Source organism: Doryrhamphus excisus, linkage group LG5 (assembly GCF_037039965.1).
Source record: "Doryrhamphus excisus strain RoL-2023G ecotype Guam linkage group LG5, RoL_Dexc_Guam_v1.1, whole genome shotgun sequence".
Taxonomy (NCBI): domain Eukaryota; kingdom Metazoa; phylum Chordata; class Actinopteri; order Syngnathiformes; family Syngnathidae; genus Doryrhamphus; species Doryrhamphus excisus.
The window spans coordinates 9,540,488-9,567,749 of NC_136361.1; the positions used below are offsets into that span (position 1 = coordinate 9,540,488).

A 27,262-nucleotide genomic window follows, 5' to 3' on the forward strand; every position below is an offset into this window, starting at 1 on the left:
GAAAATACACCATTCAAACAGTCTGAAAATGTCAACGCATATGGAAGAAGTGAAATATATTTCAAGTAAAAAAACGGCATCTCATCTTTGAAAAGCACTTTATTGGTATGTATTAGTATTTGCTCTTTTTCCCTCCATTTTGGCTGATTCTTTTTGAAATGTTCCACAGCCTTGAAGAAATATTCCATAGAAATGACCGGTTTTGTACAGCAGAGGGCAGCATTTCGCTAGAAAGGAGGTGGGTTGAGGTCCTATACATACACTATAGTACATGGAAATTTAAATACCAATATAAATTAACAATTAGCTATTAACACAGGTATGTATTGATGAAAATAAAGTTGGTTATTGTGGTTGAAGTCCTGCCACCATGTTGATGGGTGGGAAAATGGCCAATTGATCATTTTTCCCCGTTTAATGGTTTATTATCACAAAAAAAGCAAGCTTAACTTTCTCTTTTATGAGCACTTAAAAACCCCAGGAAAACCAGCTACTGAAGGGCACGTAAGGGACAGTCCAAAGTCCATTTCTTAGTCAAGCTGGGCCTTTGAAAACACCGACATTCCAAATGAGAAGATGTGGAGCAGACTGAGAAGTGACAGCTGCTGGCTCGGAGTGCTTTTTCATTTCAGGAATTTGGTGCAAAAAAAAAACAACCCAAAATCAAACGCACCGGCAATGGCGTGTTCATGATGGAAGTTGGCTATTTTTGTGGCGTCAGGCCTGCAGAAGCTGGCCAGCAAGCGAGGGGCTCCTCTCACGGATCAAGGTGGATATTATCTCGGCGACCTTTGACACAGACCTCTCCCAGCGCTTGGCATCCTAAAAAGAAAAAGAAAAGAAAAACTTGATTACTATCAGGTGATGCACTGCTATCATTGTAATGGTTAAATGATATTTGGAACATTCATACAGGTTACGTTGGAATACGTTAGAATTCCCAGTTCCACAATAGGAAGAAGCAAAACTTATTTAATCCTACCTCCTTTCCCTTTAACTTCAATTGCTAATACAGCTGTTTGTGCACTTCCTGTACTCAACATGTACCATTTAAACTACATTGAAATACCGTCAAGAAATGATAACAAGGCAGACAATAAAAAAAAAATATATTGACATAACGTTAGCATTGGTTTCTTCCTCAACGCCAAGGAGCATACGCTTGTCACTGCTGTCTTTCCATTCACCAGCCATGAACGTCACAACACCCTCTCCCGCCCCCCCGTTGTGTTCCTTTCTTGCTCCTCCAACACGGGATCGTCATTTCCCGAGAAGAACGCCACCAAATGAAGGCATTTTCTTTTCTTTGCAAATTGTGACCTCCTGTGAAGATCTCACTGAAGACGTTCTTAAAAGACGTCTGCGGTTCTTTCTGTTCTCTTGGTGAACCTTGAATGCTCTTCACTCCCCCGACATTCCTTGCAGGACAGAAACTCCCTGCTTTGATTTACTTTCTCCTTCAACAAGGACCTGCTTTCCATCTTCTAAAAGACGCTCCAAGATGACCGCCTTTCAACCTTCTTTGGGCTCTTTGGACTCAGGTCTCTTGGAGTTTGAATTGTGCTCTTTGGCTTTAGTGTCTCCACCCTCAGGGAAGCAATGCTAACAAGTTAGACATTTCTATTAACCCCCCCCCAAAATAAACCACTTTGATTGAAAAGCCTTTTATCCTAGGATCCACCTCGCTCGTTCCACGCCATTTCATTTTTGTATTTATATACTTTACTATATATTGTTTGACTAAAATGTGCTTCTCACATTCTTTTCTTGAATATTTCAACTTCAAAATGCTTCAAAATGCTATGATGTGGTTAAAATGATCATTTTACTCATTAAGAATTCTTAACTTATAACTCAATATTTTCACTTCATTCTTGCAAAATTACAGCTCTTTTTTCCATTTCTGCAGTTGTTGCTTTTAAAAAAAAAATGCAACTATTTCAACTTTCTGCTTGTAAATGATCTTATTATGGCTATATTCCCATCATAGTTTGACTTTATTCTTGTCACCAAATTTCTTCCAGAAATAAAAAAAAAAGAATATATTTATTGTTTACTATTTCAATTTGATGCTACTAGTGCAGGGGTGGGCAAACTTTTTGACTCGCGGGCCGCATTGATATGACAAAATTTACGGGGGGGGGGGGCAGATTATATATTTTACATGTAACAGTCCACCTGGTATTATTGTATCTGTAAAATTGTCATGCAATCTGCTATTATTTATTATTTTATATTCATATTTAAATATTTTAAAAATAATAAAATATTATAATAATTACAATAAAATTTAAATAATATATTATTATTATGTAAAATATGCAAATATAACATTATATATAATTAATATAATAATTAGCATTAATATAATAATTATAATAATCATAATAGTTCTAATAATAATTATAATAATCATAATAGTTCTAATAATAATTATAATAATAATTACAATTATTATTATGTGCACTATTATTATTATTATTATTATTAGGAGCACTTTGTAAACAACAGACCATGTCAAAAAACGAAACTGATAAAACCATCAAAAGGTTGGCTCAGGCCATGATGCCAGGTTGTATGTTGAGTTTAAATGAAATACTTTGGAAAGATTGGGCGGGCCGTATTCAAACACTTGGCGGGCTGGATGTGGCCCCCGGGCCGTAGTTTGCCCACCCCTGTACTAGTGCTAACTACTGTTAAGATTTCATCTTCATTTTGTAAAATGACTGATGGTTTTTCCTTTGTTTTTGTTACTTTTCCATGTGTGTCTCGGGTCAATAAAACAGCGGCGACACGCTGCTTCACTTCTTATTACACTTGTATACAAAAGTTTGACGCAAACGTGAGGTCCCTTCTCATGTCTCATGTCATCTAACGATGATGCAAGGCGGGTGCACGTGAGGTGAGAGAGTGATGAGCATGGAATTGGGCCTGACCGTGACTAATGTCACCGAGCCACCTGAGATCCTCACAAAGTTCTCCTCTCTAATCACAAACGATGTGGGGGGGGGGGTCATAGTTTACGCTGCAGTTGGATGACCCAACTGATGGATGAGGCGGCGGATGGAGGATAGGGGGATGAATTTACATGATGCACAAGTGGACGAATGCACTAATGGATGAGTGGGTCAATTTGTTGATGGATGAGCAGGTGATCGATGATGACAACATTAATGAACTGACTGACTGATTGGTGGATGACTGGACTGATGGATGAGTGAATGGATGAGTGAATGGATGGATGTATTTGCTGATACAGTAATGAGTTGAAGGGATGACTGGACTGTTGGATGAGTGGGTGAGCATATGGGTGAGTAATGGATGAATGCATTGATGGGTGAGTGGATGAATAGACTGATGGGATGGTTGAGTGAATGCAATGATAAATGAATGGATGGATGAATTTCCTAATTGGTGATTGGATGAATGGACTGTTTCACGAATACATGGGTGAGTAATGGCTGAATAGTGGGGGAATGCAATGATGAACGAGTGAATGAATGGGCGTATGAACAGATGAATGACAGGAGCCTCAACAACAGCCCATGCGTATTTGCGAGCATGAAACTTTGTTTACGGGCAAATAAAGCCTGAAACATGCCAACATGGCGGCGTCCTTCCGAATGAAGGAAGGGGAGCTCACCAAGGAGGAGGAAAGTTGTGTTGTGTTGAGTCTTTGAAAGTGGATGGAAGCGTTATTAAATGGAGTAGTTAGCAATTAGCACTCAAGAAGCCAACATGAGGGTCCAGTTACTAAACAACAACAGAGGGCGAGGACTCGCAGACGTCTGTCAGCTTTCCTGGGGAAAACAGAAATGTGAGGACTGGGAAGTGATGACTCACGATGATTGGCCAAAAAGTCCCGTCTACCTTGGAAAACCGAAGGAGATCCTTGCAGAGCATCTTTTTGCAAAGGACGCCACCTCTTTGTGCCCCCGACGCTTGTGCCGCTTAGAGCGATCTTACATCCCAAAGTGGGCCACGTGATCCCTGGAAGGATGGACGTGTCTCCAGGTTGTCATCAGATGTGACGGCCTTCGGCGAAAGCCTTTTTCCAACAATATGTGCCAAGCGTATGGGAACGATGACGGCGGTTGGCAAACAAGCTGGCAAAGCCTTTGGGGGAAACCAGCAGCAAATAAGCAGATGGAGATCACCTGATGGAGGCCGGGCATCAAACCACCTGGTGATGGCTTACAAATGACATGATGATAACAAAGATTACAAATGACAGGTCTCCATATTGATATTGGGTTTTTGCCGATCGTCATACGGTATGGATGCACTTTGCTGAGTAAGGAGTACTTGGGGTACTTGGAGTACTTGTAACCTAATATCACACGAAGCTAACATCCATAACATACAGCAAAAATAACGATGGCGAGTGAGCCCAGGTTGTAATAGTCCAGAATTTCATACTTTGTTCTTAATCGGTTGGATGTGTGCCACATAGGCATATATTCTTTTTACAAACGTGACTTATAAATTCCACGGAGCGCTATATTGGGCTATTGGGATGGAAAACCATCTCGGTCCTAAAGGCGTACTTTCCATTGTACTTTGTGTGCCAAGCATGGCGTGAGGCTCTCGTCCAAGAGTGGAGCCCCTTTGTGAAATGAGGTGACGGTTTTGTTTTCATATAAATGCAAGCCATACATAATCCCGGACTGGGCACGAGCTGAAAGCCAAACTATTTGGATCATTCCCATGTGTACGTACACATAAACACAAGCAAAGGCCTTATTATTCCTGCTCCGACCACAAGTTTTGGGAAGAAACTTCAATCATTAGCTCCTACTTTTGCTGCCGAGGACTCCGGCGAGGCGACAGGTCTTTTGAAAGGCAGAGTGAAGTGGAGAGGGACCACACAGCTAGCGGTCCTCCATCTTTCCTTCTCCCTAAATGCAATCAAGCTTTCCATGAAAGAGGAGCAGCACTCCTGCCGCACAAGAAGGAGCCGCTTTGAAGTGGAAAGGTCTCCCTGGGTAATGAGGAGTTCCACCAGTGACACTTTGCATGCCTACGTCGCTCTTCCCCGAGCCCGAGATTCCACAGCCCCCCCCCCTTCATGACGTACAGTATGCATTGAATCACAGCTCACATGGGGAGACTGGACCCGGATAGGACCCGGATAGAACCCGGATAGGGCCCCGAGAGCGTTGTTGCATCGGCTTCTACCATAATAACCACAGCTGGCAAAAACATTTCCATAGCTTCTATCATCTCTTTATATGATTTATATGATCTTTAATCTTGGCTGTCACTGACTATTTCCCTGCAATTAGAGCAGCACAAACCACAGCTGGAGGGAAACTTCCAAAGGTTATTTCCTGGGAAACACTTACTAGGTGAACTCTAGACTTCAGTCACTGTGATTAAAAAACACTAAAACGATCGCCTGTCAGGTTTGAACGTTCAGCGAGAAAAGGGAGTCCAAGTCCATCCATCCGTCTAACGGATTATTCTTCGTGTCGTCCACGTGACGTGGGATACATGCTAGCACAAATGAGCTGGTCGTGATGGAAGGATGTCATTAGTATTCTTGGAAGGCTCACCTTCAAACTCCAACACCGGCTTGGACAAGGTGGAACTGCAGGATATCACTTTTCTTCAGGCTCATGTTCCATTTGCCCGGGATCGATACGATCCCTAGACCGGAGGTAACGTCAAGGTGGACTGAAGAGCCATTCCAGACCAAGCTTGTCACTTCTGTGCTGGGATGTGTGATTGTTGACCCGTGTCTTAGGTGATCAGTGGATGGACGGATGGACAGCACAGTGATACCCGATGACGAGTGATACCCGATGACGAGTGATACCCGATGACGAGCGATACCCGATGACGAGCGATACCCGATGACGAGTGATACCCGATGACGGTCTACAAGGCAGTATTGGCAAGACCGTATCAGCATCATGGCATCTCAACAACAAAAGGGAACGGACTGTACTGACCAACAAGCGCCTGGTGGTACGTTCATGGTCATGTGGACGCAACACTCTCCTTCAAACAACATCTTGAAGAGGTGACGGCCAAAGCGTCCTCAAGGGTCTCACGTATCAGACGAGTTGGGGTGCCCCCAATCACCAGGCATGCCCTGGTCTTCTCTGTAGCACCAGGCTGGTGTAGAAGCTAGCATGTCAGGAAGTTTTATGTTGGCCTTTGGATCACCACTCCCACGTTCTACCTGCCGGTGCTCCTCAGGTGGCTGCCGTCCTTACCCAAGCCAGGAAGGCCCAGAGACACAACTAGCATGTTCTCCACAACGCCACCAACTGACTCGCTCCCAAGTCTCAAAGCCGTCCCAACAACAAGGTAACACGAGATGCTTATTTCCATCCCTGAGGACCAGTCAGCTGACGCATTGATGCTAGCATCTTTTCTCCAGCCAGGACCTGGGAGTCGGCATCAAAGGAAGTGACCTGCCTTGTGGACCCTGCTGAACCGCCTGCCAACTGGGATTGGGTGCTTCAAAGCATTGCACACGTATGGTTGGTATATTCCATATTAGGTAATATTATTTCAGGCATGATAAAACATGTTGAATAACCTCTGATTTCTCCAGGTAGTCTGGGTTCCTCCTCCTGTAGCCACGTTTACATGGACCCAAATATTCCAATTCCATTCGCTTTATTTGCTCAAACGGAAAGAATTTAACCTCATTCCCAAAGAAAAGTGCCAATCCCAATGAATATATAATGGGATTCCCAGGGGTGGAATATTCCTTTCCCCAATCCGATTGAGGTATCTTGTACCCGCTCAAACGGAAAGTTGTCAGACTGCGTTCTTCTTCCTGGTGTTTTTCTTCTTCTGTTGTTTATTGGCGGTTGGCAAGCAGCTTTGGTGTGCATTAGCGCCATCTGTGGAACAGAATCTAAACCCTTTTATACGCCGTTCACAAGTCCACTTTTATTAAAAAAGAAAATATATATCCATATAAAACATGTCCTGAGTTTAATTATAAAATATTAGCAAGATTGAATTTGATCTTTTCCTGTTTAAATTGATCCCGGGTGCGTTCTTTCAGCGCATGCTCAGATATGAAGTAACACGCAGATCCAGACGTTCTTCACTTTTAAAAATGGAGGCCAGCAATCGGCACTGGACTAAGCAAAGTTTGTTTTTGATTCAAACTAAATTTCAAGACTGGACAGACAAAAAACTGGCAATACGGAGTTATTCCAACAAGTGAAAGAAAAACTGGAGGAAGTCGGTATCACGTGATGATGATGTTTACGTTTTACTGGGCATGCCCTATTGACTATTCTGGTTGATTACAGCGGCACATGGAGACAGGAGATTGGAATATTCCTTTCCATGGATACCATTGCTTTCGGAAAGGTCATTGGTAAAGATTCCATTGGGAAAGATAAAACCTCCTCATGTAAACGTGGCTACTGTAAAACACGCATGTTACGTTAATTGGCAACTCTAAAATTGTCCATGGAGTGAATGGTTATTTTTCTAGAAGTGTCCTGCGGTTGACTGGCGACCAGTTCAGGGTTAGGCTCCAGTATAACCCTGCGGCCCTGTTGAAGATAAGCGGCATAGAAGATGGATGGATGGAGAAACCTATGAGAATCCTACCTGCATTTGTGTCTTTGCCTATCGATAGTAGTATGATTTGGAGTGAGAGTGAGGAAGAGTGGAGGAAGAGTGGAGGTTTGCCCTGGAAAGGACAGGAATGAAGATTAGCCACAGCAAGACTGAGTATTTGTGTGTGAATGAGAGGTTACAGGGAGAAGAGATACAGAAGGTGGAGAATTTAAAGTACTTGGTGTCAACAGTTGAGAAGAATGGAGATAGTGAAAAGGAGGTGAAGAAGCGTGTGAAGGCAGGATGGAACGGGTGGAGGAAAGTGTCAGGGTTGATGTTTGATAGAAGAGTTTCAGCTAAAATGAAAGGAAAGGTATACAAAAGTGTGGTGAGACCAGCCATGATGTTTGGTCTAGAGACAGAAAGCAGAACTGGAGGTAGCAGAGATGAGGATGCTGAAGTTCTCATTGGGAGTGACCAGGATGGATAGGATCAGGAAGGAGTGCATCAGAGGGACATTCCATGTTAGAGGCCTTGGAGATAAAGTCCGTTATGGGCCAGACTGAGATGGTTGGGACATGTCCAAAGGAGAGATGGTCAATATATTGGTAGAAGGATGCTGCCATGTAAAGAGGAGGTTTATGGATGTAGTGACGGAGGACATGAGGGTAGAGACGGATGCAATAGACAGGGTTGGATGGAGGAGATTGACCCCTGAAGAAAAAGCCCAAAGAGAAAGAAACGTGTGATACATGTAAACGCACCTAAGCTTATTTAGGGTCCATGTAACAGTTCTGAAATGTTATTCTGCATACATAATATGGCATTGAATGGCAATGATGATGAGCTTCCTCCAGGAAATGTATTCTACTGCACCCATTGGAGGTATTTAGCGTTGCTGCCCGGAAAGTCTGCACTGGAGACGCTCCCACTCTGCCTCACTTCATCTGAAAAGCATCTAAGCAACACGAACACGTCTTCAAAACGTTCCAGCCCTTAAAGAAAGCAAACCTGGGTGCTATTGACAATAGTTCTGCAGACCTCACGGCGAGAACAATTGCTAGCACGCATGCACACTCCTTTGACTGGCCAAGCTCTTTCAACACTCCTTTCCAAAATATTCCAACGTAGCAGTTCGTTTATCACGTCTCACGTATGCCGGCTTTTTAAGAGAAGTACAACTCTAGTATAAGAAGAAGAATGGTAGCGTGGATTTCCACTGGAAAGCATCAGTTAAGACGAAGACGTGAACGAGCTCTGCTGACAGACAACTCTGTTTGATTCCCACTCAGAGGCGGGCATACCTCGCAGCAACGAGCAGAACGTTGGACGGTCAGTTGAAGCGCTACAAAACAAGGCCGGCGTGGGTTGTGATTTATCAAGTGGCGCACGCTAATTCATACACAACGCACTTTATTACGATAATCCAAGATCATCTATGATAAAGTGGCTCTCCTAAGACCTTTATTTCTAGTATTGTAATTATGATTATTAGCATCACAAACAGCAGCTATCATCTTGGCACAACTTTTTCATTCTGGTGTCCAAAGACCAGGTGAACTGTACCGTATTACCCAGAAGCCTTAGCACTCCAGGGGAAACCAGACGTTTATATGCTGTTGATGCTACGAGCGAGTAGCGATGATGTGCTAATAAAGCATAAAGTTCGTAGATGTTACCGTACACACGTTCCTGATTTGATACTCAAGCAACAAACATAACTTCAATTAACTATTTCATTTTTGTACCTTCTTGTAATCTGGATGTTGAGGGACTGTCTTGGCGGACACGTCTCTTCAACATTGCGTGGAAGGCGGGAACAGTACCTTTGGATTGGCAGACCGGGGTGGTGGTCCCCCTTTTCAAGAAGGGTGACCGGAGGGTGTGTTCCAACTACAGGGGGATCACACTCCTCAGCCTCCCTGGGAAAGTCTATTCCAGGGTGCTGGAGAGAAGGGTACGACCGTTGGTCGAACCTCTGTTACAAGAGGTCCAATGTGGTTTTCGTCCTGGTCGTGGAACACTGGACCAGCTCTACACCCTCACAAGGGTGCTTGAGGGTGCATGGGAGTTTTCCCAAGCAGTCTACATGTGTTTTGTGGATCTGGAAAAGGCATTCGACCGTGTCTCTTGTGGCGTCCTTGGGGGGTGCTCCGGGAGTACGGGATTGGTGGCGCGTTACTACGTGCTATCCGGTCTTTGTACAAACGGGGCAGGAGTCTGGTCCGCATTGCCAGTAGTAAGTCGAGCCTGTTTCCGGTAAACGTTGGCCTCCGCCAAGGCTGCCCTTTGTCACCGATTCTGTTCACAATTTTCATGGACAGAATTTCTAGGCGCAGCCAAGGTGTTGAGGGAGTCCGGTTCGGGGCCTTAGAATCTCATCTCTGCTATTTGCAGATGATGTGGTTCTTATGGCTTCTTCGGGCTGCGACCTTCAGCGTTTACTGGGACGGTTTGCATCTGAGTGTGAAGCGTCTGGGATGAGACTCAGTACCTCCAAATCAGAGGCCATGGTTCTCAGTCGGAAAAGGGTGGAGTGCTCCCTCCGGGTTGGGAATGAGGTCCTGCCACAGGTGGAGGAGTTTAAGTATCTCGGGGTCTTGTTCACAAGTGAGGGAAAGTGGGAGCGTGAGGTCGACAGACGGATCGGTGCAGCCTCGGCAGTAATGCGGTCGCTGTACCGGACCGTCGTGGTGAAAAGAGAGGTGAGCCGGAGGGCAAAGCTCTCAATTTACCGGTGGATCTATGTTCCCACCCTCACCTATGGTCATGAGCTTTGGGTCATGACCGAAAGAATGGATAGGAGGCAGCTGAAATGAGTTTCCTCCGTAGGGTAGCTGGACTCACCCTAAGAGATAGGGTGAGGAGCTCAGCCATCCGGGAGGGGCTCAGAGTAGAGCCGCTTCTCCTTCACATCGAGAGGAGTCAGTTGAGGTGGCTCGGGCATCTAGTCCGGATGCCTCCCGGACGCCTCCCTGGTGAGGTGTTCCGGGCATGCCCAGCCGGGAAAAGGCCCCGGGGCAGACCTAGGACACGCTGGAGGGACTATGTCTCACAGCTGGCCTGGGAACGCCTTGGTGTCCTCCCGGTGGAGCTGGAGGAGGTGGCCGGGGATCGGGAAGTCTGGGCTTCCCTACTGAGACTGCTGCCCCCGCGACCCGGACCCAGATAAGCGGAGTAAAATGGATGGATGGACCTTCTTGTAAGCCTCTGAGGATGTCCGCTTCTGTCGGGGAAAAGTACACCATTCTCGCTTCTGTTGGTGAATCGGTGACTCTGTGATTGATAGCAGGGTCGGTTTAAGGAAAGCGCATACGTACACTTATCCAGGATTGGTCTACTACTCAGCCTGGCTTGGGCTTTGTGCAACCGATTCAGCCTAGATGCTCTAGTTTTGGTTTGGTTGAGCTCAGCTCAATCATTGATAGAGAATAATGATACTCTGATCAGTAGTAGTAGTAGTAGTAGTAGTAGTAGTAGTACTAGTAAGGACTTTGTTCAAAGGAGAAGGTGACAGAGAACCAAAGTATGGAAACTGGCTTGTCCGCTTGATGTGTCTGATCACTCTTGACCGGCCGGTGTCCCGAAGCCAGGAAGTTTGGCCAAAGCTTTTACACTTCTGGTACATGTGCTCGGTATCAAACTCCATCTTCCACACTATTCCAAGAGTGAGAAAGCTCCAGATGTGTGAAACTTGACTCCGGGTATTAAACATACCAAAGTTTGCTCATCTTCTGAGATGAAAAAGACCGGCAAGTCATATTCCAAGATGGAAGTAGTGTCATGGAAGAATTCTCCGGCATGGAAGGTTGTTGGTTTGTAAACAACTCCATCACCGTGAGTGATAGGAAAACGTGCCGTGTTTGTTTTGCTGCTCACGTTGAGATGTTTATGACCACCCAGTTTCTTCGTGACGCCGTTTCGTGTTGTTGCGGGAGAAATACTGCTCTTCAGAGAATATACACTGGTTTCACAGATCTCATCATGGTAGATTGTTTTCATGGAGCTCACCTTATATTTGCAATTACATTAGCCCGGGGGGGGGGGGTCATTTTAGTTTATTCAGACCAAAGAAAACGCAACCAGATGCCTCAAATGCCACTTAGCACAATCTGACAGCATTTAAATGTAGATCCCCACCTATGCTAGCAATGCTAACATCGTGCCTGACTTTTCACCCAACACCCTGACATTTCATCCTGATGAAGTAAGGCCGACCACACTTAGACTGCTTCTCCTGCAGTCTGGGCTGAGGAACCCTCCCGGGGGGGGGGGTGGCGGACACTCGTGGGACTATCGCTCACCCAGCCAGCAGTCAGCTTGGAGACGTGGAAAGGGAAGTTTCTGCTTTGACATTCATTCTGGTGAGGATAGTGGAGGAATTAAGTCGGACTTGAGACCAAACAACTGCCAGAGTACCAGGATTCTTATTTCCTTTGACTTTTCAAAGTAAAAGCTATAATTGGATCATTAATTGGTTGGCCCTATGATTAATTTGTGTGGTAAGAGGATGTTTGTGGCTTTGTCCACAAGCTATTCGTTCGTGGCCACTGGGACCAGAGATGTATTCATCTGGGGCCAACTGTGGGGAATTAGCCTGAGAAAAGTCGGGAGTGTGCTGAAACCGCAGAGACGCCACTTGTCCCTAATCTCCCTTGACCCCGGCATTGGTGCAACTCCGAGGGTGTCACAGCAAGAGCTTGGCCGGGTGGTGTACGGTTTCACCTGTCTACCTTTCAGACCTTGATGTGAACAGGTCCAGGAGAATAGACCACTGGGGTCGTTTTCACCGCCCCTCCTCCGCTGCCTCGTCTCCATTCTCTCCTTCTCTTTTCTTCCCAACCGACTAATCTCCTATCAGGTTTAGGATTCCCGGGCCGGGCGCTTTGAGCGGGAGGAAATATGGGGTTGGGTAAACATCAGGGCTCTCACTGCAGGGATTACAGCAGCCATACATCACCGTGACAACTCTCCTTTCAGCGGATGACAAGTGACCGGGACCGAGCTCGGGGAGGGATCCGATGACACTTCCTATCGCCGTAGCGCATACCAACGCCGTTTTCACAACATGGTGTCAGTTTGGAGGGGCTGCACCTCCATGGCTGAAAGACTCCCTCATTGGACACTTTTTGGTGTCTCCAGTTTAAAGACTATTAAGGGATATTGTCCCCAAACTCGAAAGCGCTAGAGCAACACAATCCATGGCAGGACGCCCGGCGACTTAGAAGAGAACAATCTTTTTCCACCGTAAAAAAAACAGCAATTCATCCCAATCTGTAGTTTATTTCTCCTTACAAACGTGTCAATTATTTTTTTCTCATAATACAGTATTATGACTTTATTCCCATAACATTATGACATTATAATGAAATTTCCCCCAACCCAATTCTGCACAAATTGATTGACAAACGTGTTATTGTTTAGATAATTCTCACAATATTAGGATTAAAAAAAATAAGGTTTCAGTAATATTTCAATTCTATGCTGTCATTCTATGTCATAGTAAAATAATATTTTTTCCCATGATAATAGAAGGTTCCGAAGGCTTGAATCTCAACTTCCTTGCTAGCCGCTTGCCTTTCATCTTAGCCGCAATTCTGACACCTCGACATCAAATGGTATTCAAGGAGTCACATGATGCTCTTGTAAGATTATGCTTTTTTTTGTTGGATTACAAGTTATTATTGCAAGTTATTACTTCATATGTTGAAATTACTGCAGATTTTTAAAAATTTGAGCTATTTGTGTGCAAACAAACAAACAAAAAAAACAGCAGCAGGCCACAAATGGCTGCCTGGCTGCACTTTGGACCAAACACATCCACAGTCAGCATGCATGCAAGGGCCAAGTATGTGCTGTTGATGGAGAACTGGTACTGGACATCATCGTTATCTGTTCTTATAGGAGACCTATGATGCTCATTGAGCTGTGGACTCCTATAGAGCAGCTACACACAATAACAGCACAGAAAGCGGTCTGTTTTAATTTATTCCACCCATGGCACGCCTCCAGGCACACCCACTCTGCTGTGGTTGGTCACACTCCCAAGTGCACAGAAAGAGTTCCGGTTTGTGCAGCTAGCTTTATAGGAGTTGATAATAAACGTTGATTTATCTTTTTATGTCCGCTTTTAACATGCAGCCAAATGTGTTGGATCCCAAATCCGATCCGGAAGGAGAAGTTCCCCAAGAAAAGAGGTTACTTCAGGACATCTCTGAAAGGTAAGTAGCTTTAGCATTTTAGCATTAGGCTTCCTACAGCATCTGTAATGTGTTTTGCGGGACTACTAGTGTTTGGGGGAGGGCAGAGAGTTTCTATATAAGGAAGACCATCCCTCTGTGACATCACAAAAGGGGCTGTTTTACCACACCTTTTGAAAGCGAGCGTTTTGATCCATCCCAAACTTCTTTCAGGGCTCACTTCCAAATACGTAAACCTCATAATCTGAAACTTTGGCATCGTTAAATACAACATCCAAACTACATTTATAGGTCAGAAAAGTGGAAAAAGCATCACAGTTTCCCTTTAAGCCGCATGTATATGAATGTTGGACAATGTTCTGTTGGGAAGCTATCTGATCTGATCGAGCCTTATACGTAGAAATTAATGTACAATAAACTAGCACCACTCCTCGTCTCTCTCACCAGCAAGCAAGTTATTTATCATTCCACAACACAGTTTTGTCACATTGACTTATCTTCATCCACTTTCGCTTTGAAGCATTGTTGATAATTATCTGCATCAGTCTCCGTAATTGAGCAGAGGAGCATCATGTCTGACATCCGATAACGGAATCAAACTCAGATGTGAGCACAGAGAAGACAGATGTCTTCATCTTAGCGTTCCTTTTGCTAAAAACAGATTAACCACCTTAAAGGTCTAATTCCTATATGCCAATCTCTGTTAACCTTTGACTCAGGGAGACGTACGTCAGCCGGGAAGCCTCGTTTGTCAAACTGTCTAAGGTAAATCAAGAGGGATGCCACCAAGGTAGACAAATATGTAATATTCCTTGCTTTCTTGAATAATTCCACTTTACACAATCCTGCAATTAGCGAGTAATGACTTCCAGACTGCAGGTCAACCGCATCCAAGCATCCATCCGGCCTACAGTACAAAGGCGGAGGTCAAAGTGTTCTCGAGTGAAAGCAAATCAACGTCCTCCTTCTCAGCCCTTTGACCTTCACTTCAACGCAGCCTACCCCAATGGATGGAGGTTAAAAGTTTACATCCCGCTTGGACGCACAAATGCAAGTACTGGAGACTTGGAATGGCAGAAGAAGACAGCAGGCATTCAAGCATGACAAGGTACAGAAACAAGACATGTTTTGTTTGGCTCCTCCTCAGGATGCATTCCACGGCAACAATGAGCTGGCTCACATGAAAGAAGCGGCGCAGACGCAAGAGCTTACCTTTGACTGCTGCAGATGGATGGCGTACAGCAGAATGTTCAGCCGTTTGGCTGCAGAGGCCAACTCCACGATGGCTGCCGGCTCTGACGCGCCTCCATCCGTGCTCAAATGTACCTATCAGAGTAAGAAACAATACCCCATTGATCAAAATGCTACACTAATAATACTTGGCAGACACGGATAGCTGGTGTTAGTACTACATCAAAGACACTTTTGTGTTATTTTCAGAACCATACATGGGGGATCCTTTTGCAGGAATATTGCAATATCGCAATATTGTTGCTTGTTATTATGGACTGGCCCAGTAGCCAGCCCATATTGTTATTCTTGTATATTATTATTATTGCTTGTTTGAAAACATACACAGTAGTAGTGTACTGTATATATATATATATATATATATACTGTATATGTATATACTGTACTGTAAATACAAGACATTGTATATGCTCAATATTGGCTTTCTTCCCAACATCCGATATATTGATATTGCACAGCATAGACATCAACATGCAACGTATGAAACTCTGGACTAATACAATCAATGAAATCATAAACTGGAGTATTTTTTTCCCCAGTACTGCTGGGTGCTGCAGCTACGCTAGCGTCGTGTGACTCCGAGTTATCCTTCCTGAGGTGTTATAGGCGTGCCTCGCTCTATCACGTTTTTTCTAAAAGTCATGAATAAATGATCGCTGCTTCGTGGTTGACTATGGCCTGTTATTCAGTGTGGAAGTGGTACATTTTGGCCTGACTATTTTGTCCTTCGTCACTCAGTTTCAAACCCCTTATTACGTTTAGAATAAATAAATTGGAGGCTAACTAGTTAGCTTGGTATATACTGCTATGCCCGCTTCACTTGTGTCACTTCAGAGATCTTCGAGCCCGCGCATAAGCATTGCGTAATGTGATGGAAACCTAGCTAGCGGTAGTGTCGGGAGTGTATGTCGATCTTTTTGGGCAATGTCCTGCACGCTGGAGAAATGACAGCAAAGAGGAACTTTCCCAACGCTAACGCTAGGTTATGTGTTGTTGTTGCTTATCATGTCTGCTCTATTAGGTTTTACGGGTTTTAAGGTGACTATAGGGGTGTTATTTCATGTTTACAGGTCTGTAATAATGTTAAACAGCTTTTCTCTAACCATGAAAATGTCACTTTATTAATATTGAATGCTACTAAAAATTAACTTGTTGCTGTTGGGTCTGGAACCAATTAACGGCCATAAATGAGGGACGACTGTATTAGATTTGAATTATTAAAGGAAGACGCCTGACTCTCCCCTTTAGCTTCACAGTCATTGCAACATTGGTGTTCACAATCAGAAAGCAAACTCAGACAGCGGACATATGAGGTAGCAAGCTTGTTGCTCTGCTGATGTGATCTCCGTTACCGATGAAAATGATACCAACGTTATCCAATATCTGTGACGACAACATTTAGTTGTCCCCGACTCGTTCATTTTTCCATCTTGGCAAGACCTTTAAGACAATTGTATGCTTCCTCCGTGGGAAGACCCTTGTCTGTTCCCTTTTCCCAGTGGACAAAGGAAGGTCCACCAAGGGTTGGCTGTAGAGGAAACCCATCAAACACCACTGGGATGTCTTCCCAGAAGAATGGATCCTGTTCTTGGTGCAAAATGAAAGCAACAACTCCACCTTTTCTTCACTTTTCACTTCCTGTGGGTCTCCCAGTGCTTTCCTCCTGCACAAACTACATTGCTTGAGGCATCAACAGATCTTTCCTTTTTCCCTCACAGATCTAATTTTCCCAGACAAAACATTGTCCGGTTTGCTTTTCCTCCACCGGCAGTGTTGCGTTGCCACCGAGACTCTGCACTGATTGCTACCATGTGACCAAAGCGACTACTGCATGTCTTATAAGCGTGAAGACACAACATCCCAAAGGAACTTCAGCTCTTCAAACAGATCAAACAGGGACATTTGGGGCTGTTTTTTCTTGGACTTTAGACATTCAGAGAAGTCCTTACCCAAATGACGACCACAGGGTAGAGAAGAGTTTGATCGGCTGCCTCCAAGGCCTCTAACATGGCCTCCACTTCAGCCAGGTCGGAGCCATGAATCTGGAATCAAGATAACATCTCAAAGACCAGACAAGTGTGACAAGGAGCCGCATGGAAAACTGAACATCAACTTACAGAAAAGTGGATGAAGTTCCACCCCTTGGACAGATACCTGACGTTGTCTCCTGTCAGATCTGGGATGACGTCCAGCTCCTGGAAGACGGAGACATCCCGCCAGTCAATATTCCATTGGAACTCAAGCATTTTAAGGAGTTGTTGGTAATGGCAGAATGGCAGAAATTGTTCACTCTGGATGGTCGCCGTCTTCTACGTTGTAATCATCCGAAGAAGAAATAGTCTTAATAATTTGATGTGGTCTCTCCTTGGCAGGTAGAGATTGATGTTTCACAATCCCAATAATCCCAATAAACAGAAAGCACACTCGAACACTCGTCTGGCATGGTTGGAAGTGTTAAATACGGAATGTCGGAGGTTTAATTAGTCTTGAAAGATAACAGCCCAGGGCTTTAGATGGGGAGGGGTCATTTCAGTCTGACCTGATTATGTATTTCAAGGGTTAGGGATGGACTAGATTTAAAGCAGGTTGCCCATGAAATCCCAGAGTGGGAATGTTTGTTTAAATTTAGGCACGGCGGCTATGAGAGCTGTGACGGATTGATGACTCAACCAAGCACAGAAGACAAACTCCATCGTTCTTCTCTCCATTCCATTCTGACTCACAAAGCAATGATACCACAGACCTGGGGCGTCCAAACCTCTTCCGACCAGAAAATAGTGTTTGAAAGACAAGATGGAATTAGTATAATGACAACAGACATTTCAAAAAGATCTGATCAGGGTTTTATGCTGCTGATTCCGATCATCCAGGACTTCAATTAATCGATCCCGATCTCATGGATTGTGAGTGCCATTGTCCAGGGGTGCTGTACAAAGGGAAGTCAGGACAATTCCAAGGTCTCTTGACTGCCGGGGCCCCAAACATAAGTAAGTACTAGGGATGTCCCATAATTATTGGTACAGATAATTATCAGCCTGATATCTCCATAAAAATGGTATCAGATTTTTTCCCCAAAATGAAAAATCACAAAATGCTGTATACAACACATATGTGTTCATTCCACTACAGGAGATACATCATGTGACACATTATGGTTTTCAGCCAAAAAGCCAATATCGGACATCCCTAGCAATTAGTAATAAAACTAGCAATTAATTAATGGGGGGTGGCAACATGAGATTTTTCATTGGATCCAGAATTCCTGGCTGCACCTGATACTGGCAATATGATATGGAAAAAGGAACCGTAGAATCACCTTCATTTAGACAGCATACATCATCACTCTGAAACCTCCAGGGGATGAGACGCCTTCTTTAAACGGATAGTTGAGATTTTAGGACATGAAGTTGCACAGAATCCCATCAGCTGTGGAGTACATCCAATTTCCTTAATGAGGAATCCATTTAAATAAAGAGTTAGGTGTCTCAAATCGAAATTCTCAATGTTCAAAAGAGTCATAGATTTGCTTTACAAATGCCTGCCTGAAAACAAAATCAGACCTCACAAATCGCTCTTTTTTTTGGCCAATACTGATAGGTGGCCGATCGATTGGAGCATCCCGACTTAGCAAGTAATATCCACTTCCTCATGGGTCAAAAACAAGCTCCAAACTAACCGCATTGCTTATTTGTTTTAAAAACAGAATGTCACTATGGTAAAGTCACATTTGCAGTTTGAAGAGACGACAGCTGTGACCAGCTAGGCAAAGCGTGGAAACAACGATGCAAGGGAGCCCCGACAAGGAGGCGGAAGAGCCACGGGTTGCTGAACCTCACCATAGACCCGCAATAACAAACACCTCTTTAATTATATGATGTAATAGCTTTTCATTGCTTGGTTGAATGTTGTGAAAGTATGTTCCGTGGCATGTATGTTCCGTATGTTCACTGACTTTGTTAAGAAAGCCCTGGAGTATTGGTGAGACAGATCTTTGACTTGATCATTGATGTAACTTCCAGCTAGAAAGCTTCAATCATGATGAAGAGCTTTTTTTGACAGTTTTTCAAAAGCAGATGTTAATTCTTCCGCTTTTCCGCCTCGTCTTTGACCACGCCCTTAGACAAACTCCGCAAAAAGCATCCATCTCATTCCACGGAACAACTCAGCCCCACCAGGCACCTGAACATTGATGGGAATGTCTCCAATCGGACGATGCCGACCTCGAGCCATCTCTGGGGCTGGATCCAGCAAAGATCCACCTGCCTGACACAAGGGAATGATGGAGGACTTGGAGAAGGTTGCATGTGTGGATCACATAACGCCCCGCTGCTTCTGTACGTACATCCGGGGAATACACTGCAAGGATGGTCCAGGAAACACAGCTGACTGAGAACGAGGCCATGTGCGTGTCATTTGTACACGTCAACACGAGCAGGCGATGGGATGGAATTATGAGGAAATAACAGGGCGGTCACCGCATCTTGAACACACTCTGGAGCGCTGCAGAGGTGCTGAAACAGGGAGGTTGACAATGTGGGGGTTGAAGGAGAAGCTGCAGGAGAACAAGATCTATGATGGTTTGCAGATGCTCCTCTACATGTGCTCGGATGTAATACGAAGCAGGGGCAACAAGGGAAAGCGACTTGTCGAAAGCGGAGGGATAAAAGCTCTGTGAAGTTTTTGGGAAGAAGAGAGTGCGGACACAAGGCTAGACACTCCATTAATCAAACAAACTCCTGTGGTTCAGCAAATATGCCATCTGGAAGCTGGAGGCGGAGAGCGAGAGATGTTACAGACAAGACTTCATTATTTGTTTGACCACAGACAGGCAATTTTCACGAGCGGGACCACCCAGATGTCCACATGTTTAAATCACAATATCCAAGGCTGGCGATCCCTCCTGTGACATGCTAATCACTAACATTTTAATCAGCCGTGACTGTCGCAACGTACCATTTCCGAGGAACCAAAGTCCTTGCGGAGGGCGTCGGCCAGCATCCTGGCATGCCCACATCCACCTGTGATCATGCAGACCCACTGCGACACAGTGTCTGCAAGAAAAGGACACAACACTGATACTCAGCAGGGTGCCAATGCTCCGATGAACTCCTCAGTTTCCTACAGTTGCAGGGGTCGTCCTCTCCAAAAGCAAGTAACATTAAGTAGTAATGGCTAAAAGAACTACAACAAAAATATAAGGCTTTCAGAAGACTCATTCAAGCATGCTGACGCTATGATGGGCCACCAATCAGTATGGACCCAGTTCCGTGAAAAAGCAAGTATTGGCATACGCCTGTAGCGACCCTTCACTAACAAGCATGTCTGCCGTGTGGGACTTACCTGTCCTTGTGAGAGTGATACAAGTTTTACGCCCTGCAAACTTGCCATGAAACTTGCACTTGGCAGGGCGTGGTCAGTTATCAAGGCTCGCGATGTGATCATTGGGTGGGCGGCGGCTCATGTAAGGCCTGTTTGCACGTAACAGTCTGCGGTCTAATGGGCGGCACACACGGGAGGCGACAAACGACCGCACCACATCGGCGAGCGAAGCACCCAGATGTAGACCGAACTGTGCTAGACTCCCATGGTTTGGATTGGAGGGAATTTGGGAATAATGGCAAAGTAGTTTGCCTGAAAAGTGGTTGGATTCTGCCTGGGATTGTGCTGCAGCGCAATCAAGCTGATCTAGCGTCCAAATTCTCCTTAAACAAGGCACCTGATTCTCTACGTTCAGGAGCTTCAATCAGGTTTTCAGTCAATGTGAGAACACTGGAAGAAAGTGCATTGTGAAATGCAAAATGTCAGTTGTGGGTACCAGCATTTTATTAATGTTCTGGTAAAACCATCATATTTGCTTTGTTTGGCTTGAAATCAGCTATGACAATAAGCGCTCACAAAGGAAAATGTCGGTGACCCCTGATATAGCCAATAGTACATTTATTTATTATTTTTTATGTATTTTTTTAATAGTACATTTAAACATTTACACTTCATACATGTTATCGGTTTTGGACGCTTTCACTCATGGATGATCGGTATCGCCAGCATAAAACCTTGATGGGAGCATCACTAATATGTAGTATTCCACTCTGGCCACTAAGTGTCAGTAATGTTACTATAATGTTGGTGAGACACACAAGCAACAACAGGCTTTTATTGCAGCTTTAATTGTCTCCCAACAGGCACAATAATGCCCAACACGAGTTACTGTTGAATGCATAACCCATGCCAACCTAAAACCTAAAATTTTCAACCAACAATGTCCCTTCCTGTCCAACCCCCAGTCAGCTGACCGAGCATTGGAAAATATTTACAGCAACATTTATACCAACACTCACGGGCACAAGTCTTACTATTTTGTCTTACTATGTCTACTATATTGGCTAATATGACTGTAAAGGTGACTATAGGGGTGTTATTTCATATTTAGAATGCTCTAACAATGTTAAAAGCTGTATTTAGTAGTTTGCAAACAGATTTTCAGAGAATTCTACTTCCTGGACGGTCGGCTCTGTAACCAATTAACCGTGACAAACAAGGGATTACTGTACTAATAAATGGCCATGTGGGCAAAAAGCGCTACCTTTCCATTCTACTTTCTCGTGCACTCCAAATCATTATTCAAGTAAAAAAAAAAAAGAAATATGTATCTCCAATTATCATGCTATGTTAGGTAAATAGATGCCTATTTTATTCTCATTAAGGGACAGTTTATCATTATTGCAGTATGATGGTGCATGTCCCTGAACAGAACCAACGATACAATATCTCATTATAAATATTCTTATACTTTCACATGCATGTGTACTGTAAGCCACCCGTGTGCACTCCCAGTCTGAAACAAAGTAGAAAGAAAGGATCCGCACTTCACACTGACAGACGTGAGAACTGTGCCGTCTTGAACAATGCATTCATTCACCATGCGAGGCTACGGCAATCACTGCGGCGCTCATGTTGTCACCATCAAACAGGTGATTGTTGGTGCAGGTGCTGCCAGGGTGATGTATACGGGTTGGCTTTATTTCCATTTGTCTGTTTGTCTCCTGTCTCGACTTGCTCACTCTTGTTTTTTTTTTCCATTCATAGACCGACTGAACAACGATACTCCCTATTTTGCCCCCTCGAGACGATGAAACTCTTAAACGTAGAGGACCAAACAACGCCAATGTCACAGTGCTCATCTATTACCGTTAATAATCTCACCTTTGATGATGGACTCTGCGGCAGCCAAGTCCCGTTTGTACGTAACCTGAAGGGGCACCCAATTGAACTCAGTTACATGGGAGTCATGTGTGTGGGGGGGGGGGGGAGCGGTGAGCTCACCTTCCACAGTGTTGGCGGGCCCTCGATGAGCTTAGCTTTTGTGGCGCAGTACTGCAGAGCCAGATGCAGACATTCTGTACCAAAGTCAAAGTCGGCCTCGGTGCACTGAAGAGGGAAGTTGAAAGACGGCGTTTCCACAACATTCTGTCAGGGCTGAAGATTGAAAAGGATGCCGGAGCTGGCATCTGGTCTTGGGCCAAAATACCAGCACACAACCTCAATTTTTGTAGTTTTAGCCACTTCAAAACTAAAGTTTTCCACTTCTTCCTGTAGGTTCTTGCATCCAGGCGTTGCTCATAGTTTGGCGAGGTGTACTATGCTTTCACTAACATATCCACAAGCCAAGCATAGCGTACTCATTAGATTACAAAGCCTTCAAATATAAAATAGAAACAATGAGATGAACGAAGGAGAGCGTTGTCTCGCATCATCCTGTCGTCTCGTATTTCACCAAAGCTCTCTGGCGCCTATTTTTCCTTAACGGCCTTCATTAGAGAACACGTCGTTCGTAGCACCACATCTTTCACTCGCCACATTTTGGCCACACGTGTAAGGCCAAATCTAACATCCTTGAACTGCAACTGTGATTCCAGAGACTGGAAGTCCATGTTGTGCGTACCCTACCCTCTGATAGGCTCGATGGATGACGTCATACGTGAAGCCCTGAGGCATCTCGCTGGCTCTGTACTTGGCTCGCTCCAGGGAGTGGTCCAGGTAGCCCTCTGATGTTGTGGCGATCACCGTGGAAACAAGAGGTCGGATGGCCCCAGCCGCCTGTGTGAGGAAAGGAATAACGATTAAATACATTGAGAATTAGAAATGATTCAAACGTTTCATCAAGTTAATCAGTTTTCAAATGAATTAATCATGATTAATCACCACTTGTAACCTTGCGTGAAATGTGCCCTTTTGACAAAAAGCTGAATGACAAGACACAATTTTGTATATTTGCAAGTATTAACATCTCCAAATGAACTAAACATTTTAATCATGCTAAAAGATAGATTTCTGAAAATCTTTTTTCTTTTATACTAGCAGAACATTCCAGCCACGAGGGGTTGCGATCAAGACACCAGATGATTTTTTACGTTGAATTTCCCGTTTTGAGTGTAGATACTTAAATGCAGTGAACTGTACAAACTGTACTTCCGCAGTAAGTTACACTAGTGACTGACAATAGACGTTCCGATGTTCGGAGTGCTCCTGAATGCACCTCACTGTTGTCGCATGACAATGAGGAAGTGTTGTTCCAAGAAGGACTAATTATGTATTTATGAGTTGGTGATGCTTCTATGGGGTTGGAATTTGACTGCTGTTGATGTGTTCAGCTTTTATAGCTTATGAAGCTATAAAAGGAGCAAAGAGCATCAGACACTGTGTGGGGATGCTATTGTTCCTCTGTCTACCGTCATAACAGAGAGGGGTGGCATGCATGCGTTACTTATGCAAAAAGCTTTAATGTAATTCCTGAAATAAACGAGTTAGCGCTATTACCGTGCCATTTTTGACAGCTGTACTATTAACACAACATGCAACTACGAACGCGCTCCCAAACGTCTTTTTATACAGTCGTATTGGCGACACGTTGATCCGCACAGCTGGAGCACACACTGGCTAACTTCATGACAACATGTCGGCAAATCAAAGCTGAGCAAACACATGTTTCTGCTGTTAAAATGGAAATTAATCTGATGCTGCTGCTGGTCTGTCTCGAGCGATGTGGAAAATAATGAAGACCAGATGCGCTTTGAGCCGTGACTCCAACAACCTGCTGGCAAGTGTCTCCAAAACAAAATCTATCTACTGTACATCCCTGGGAATCTTTCCAAGTCGCTTTAATTTCCTCAGTGACTGATGCCTTATTGTTACCAATATAATTCAGGTGCATGCAGAAAGTGGATAGATGAGCCATTTGATGATGCTTCTAATTTATTCAGCCGTCTGCACTCGAGTATTGGATTAGACTGCGTTATTCCTCAGATTGTGACACTTATGTTCCATCCATCCATTTTCTATACCGCTTATCCTCATTGGGGTCGTGGGGATATGCTGGAGCCTATCCCAGCTGACCCTGGCCTGGTGGCCAGCCAATAACAGGGCACATATAGACAGACAAACATTCATACCTATGGACAATTTGGAGTCGCTAATTAACCTAGCATGTTTTTGGAATGTGGGAGGAAGCTGGAGAAAAACGCTCTTATGTTGATAAGTAATATAACCCAAATATTGAAATAAGCTGTTAGTGTCTGAATCTCCAACCAAAATAATTACAGTGAATTCATAAAATGACCTATTATGCTCATTTTCGGTGCTCCTATAGAGCGGTTACACACAATAACCCCAACAGAAAGCTTTTACTGCCACTGAGTGCAGGTAATCTGCAGCCCACATATGGAAGACCAGATTTCCTTGATGTCGGTAGAACGGAGTGTTAAAAAAACTGTGTAAAACTGAGCCTACAGAGCTATCCATAACTTCTTTCAGGGCTCACTTCCAAATGTGCACACCTCATTATGTGATGCTTTGGCGTTGTTTAATGCGAGAATACAACATTGGAACAACATTTATAGGTCAGAAGAGTGCAAAAAGCATAATGATAGGTTCCCTTTTTTTAAGAAGTATCTATAGAAATATTTCAAGTGAATAACAAAGTACTGGATCTCATTATATGGTGCAGGCAGTGGTGGGTCAACAGGACCAGCAAGGCCTTTTTCACTGGCTTACTGACCTCCATCCATCCATCCGTTTTCCATGTCGCTTATCCTCACTAGGGTCCTCACTAGGGTCGTGGGCCTATGCTGGAGGCAGTTGACTTGTGGCCAGAGGCGGGGTACACCCTGGACCTACATTTACAATTTCAACTCTAGTATTTATTCTATTAAATTGTATGAATTTATTCCCAGCAATCAATTATCTTCTTCTCGTAGGGTCTTACCATGTCAATGTATTCTACCCAGGGACTTCAGAATCAGGAGTGCTGGCCTCTGTCACCTAAGCTATGTTACCAATTGGGATCAAAATCTTTAACCGATCAGATTTCATATTCGCCTCACAGTGCCACAATAACGTCAGCATTTTTCTGTCCTGTTATCGTTGAATCAGAGCAGAACAGTTGTCTGTAGCAATCTGGAAAAGAGGATGGATGACTTTGTACTTGAATATCCAGACTTTGTTCTTTTAGTGAAAAGCTTATGAAGGTTTAAGCCAAGATTTAATTTACGCATTCTTCTCTTTCCAAGCACGAGGAACCTCTGGCAATTTCAAATTGTTTCCTCTCATTTTTTTCCTGACTTCCAACACTAGTCTTCTGGAAAAAGCGACGACACAAAGCGACAGCCCAAACACATTATATCAAATAGTGATTATTATACTGACTCCGTGTTCCCGGGCAGCCATGGTGATCTTGTACAGGAAGTCCTCTTCCACAAAAGGCCGCACGGAATCGTGAATGATTACAACCTTTGGCCTTCCTGCTGTCGACCCCTCCTCTTGCTCACCCAGAGCCAGTACACCGTTGCGTATGGACCGGTGACGTGTGGAGCCGCCTGGCACCACTTGAACCTTGGTGTGGTGAAAACGCTGAATGATGTCCACCATTAGGTCCATGTTTTCTTTGGCAACGACCACCACGATGCTCTGGATCCATGACACCCTGGGAGGAAATGGAGGAAAAAAGTTGTTGAAGGCTTTTGTAAGCATGATGCTGACACTTTTACACAAGGCAAACAAAAAATATTGGTAATACCTAACAAGTCCTCACTGACATTGAAGTATTTTTCCACCTTCCAGTTCTCATAGCGTTAATGAGCGGTGGGAGGTGGTACTGCAAGGCGCTATAGCCTTTAAACGGGTTCATTCAATTAGAAGTGAAAGTGAAGCGATTAAGCTAGGTAAACTGTTTAGCAATTAGCATTTCTTAGCATCTTGGTTGTCAGGTGGAGAACCCCACATCACGTCACTGAGATTTATTGGTGATAACGGTTCAGCCACCGCCATAATAAGTTACCCAGAAGTTGTCCAGCTAAAAAAAAGTGTATCCATACCTCTCAAAAGTCTGAATTGTGTAGCTTATAAGCGGTCGGCTCAGTAACAGGCAAAACTGTTTGGGCGTTTGCAAACCGGTCCTCTCTCCGCTGCCACCGGCAGGAAGAACCACACACACCGGGAAGTCAACATCGCCTTTGGCCGGCACGAGGCCGCTGTTCCCGGACTGACTGGTTGGGAAAGTCCCTGGATGCGTGGGCCTGCCTGCTTCATCACTCGATGTGTTCCTGCAGCTCATCTCCATCAGCTCCTGGATGGGCTGTCCTCGCACGCCATTCGTAATAATCCCCCTTTAATAGAAGAGTAGAAGAGTATTTGCTATTCGCCAACCTATATACATTTCGAACTTGTGTATTTCAGCTCAACGCCGAACTTCCGCCTAAAACCTTCACAATAAAACTGATGATAGCTGTATTATAATTTACGTTTCATCACGACTGAAATAATATATCTTTTTTTAAGCTAGTAAAAATAAACAAGTTTCGTAATTTACTACAAAATGCATATAACGGCCAAACTTTGGTATTTCCTGTGACTATAGAGTGAATGATTGAAGCTTGATGTTTTTACAGCTGCGTGGTGGATATTCTCGCGTGATTTGCATCTGTTCGCGAGATGTTACAACAGTTTGGTTTATAGTTACTGGGGTTGCAGTGGGGGTTTCAATTTTATTTTCCAAGCCCATATTTTGAAAGCACACAGTTGTTTGTGAAATAAAACGGCTGGACTCTCATTTTATGGGATGTAAAAATGTTTTATTTCCAAACTTTACCCGCACATGTTGCCACTTAGAATATATTACATCAATTTTATACACATGGTTATTGAAAAAAAGCAAGTAACAATTTGACATATGTACAAATATTTACAAGATGTTTTCAAGCTGCTCGGAGGGGTTTGTCATC

The 27,262-nt window shown here is 44.2% G+C and overlaps 1 protein-coding gene across 1 annotated transcript; it reads right to left on the reverse strand.

Annotated features, from left to right (window-relative positions):
* Positions 1-88: 88 nt before the first annotated feature.
* crppa (CDP-L-ribitol pyrophosphorylase A) lies at positions 89-26,724 on the reverse strand. Its single transcript, XM_058052836.2, has 10 exons — positions 26,357-26,724; positions 25,689-25,965; positions 22,935-23,084; positions 22,311-22,415; positions 22,191-22,236; positions 19,941-20,038; positions 17,105-17,182; positions 16,937-17,029; positions 14,949-15,062; positions 89-822 (listed from the first exon to the last, which is right to left on the reverse strand). Exons 1-10 carry the CDS (start codon positions 26,599-26,601, stop codon positions 718-720), a joined length of 1,311 nt encoding a protein of 436 aa, XP_057908819.2. The 5' UTR covers positions 26,602-26,724; the 3' UTR covers positions 89-717.
* Between the last annotated feature and the right edge of the window lie 538 nt (positions 26,725-27,262).

Bases quoted from the DNA above. Each gene is read 5' to 3' on its own strand.
- crppa (XM_058052836.2), bottom strand. From the start codon at position 26,601: ATGGAGATGAGCTGCAGGAACACATCGAGTGATGAAGCAGGCAGGCCC. The intron at 25,966-26,356 runs GTATGGATACAC...ATTTCCTCCCAG, and splicing joins ACAATTCAGACTTTTGAGAG to GGTGTCATGGATCCAGAGCA. The intron at 17,030-17,104 runs GTAAGTTGATGT...TCTTGATTCCAG, and splicing joins GGAACTTCATCCACTTTTCT to ATTCATGGCTCCGACCTGGC.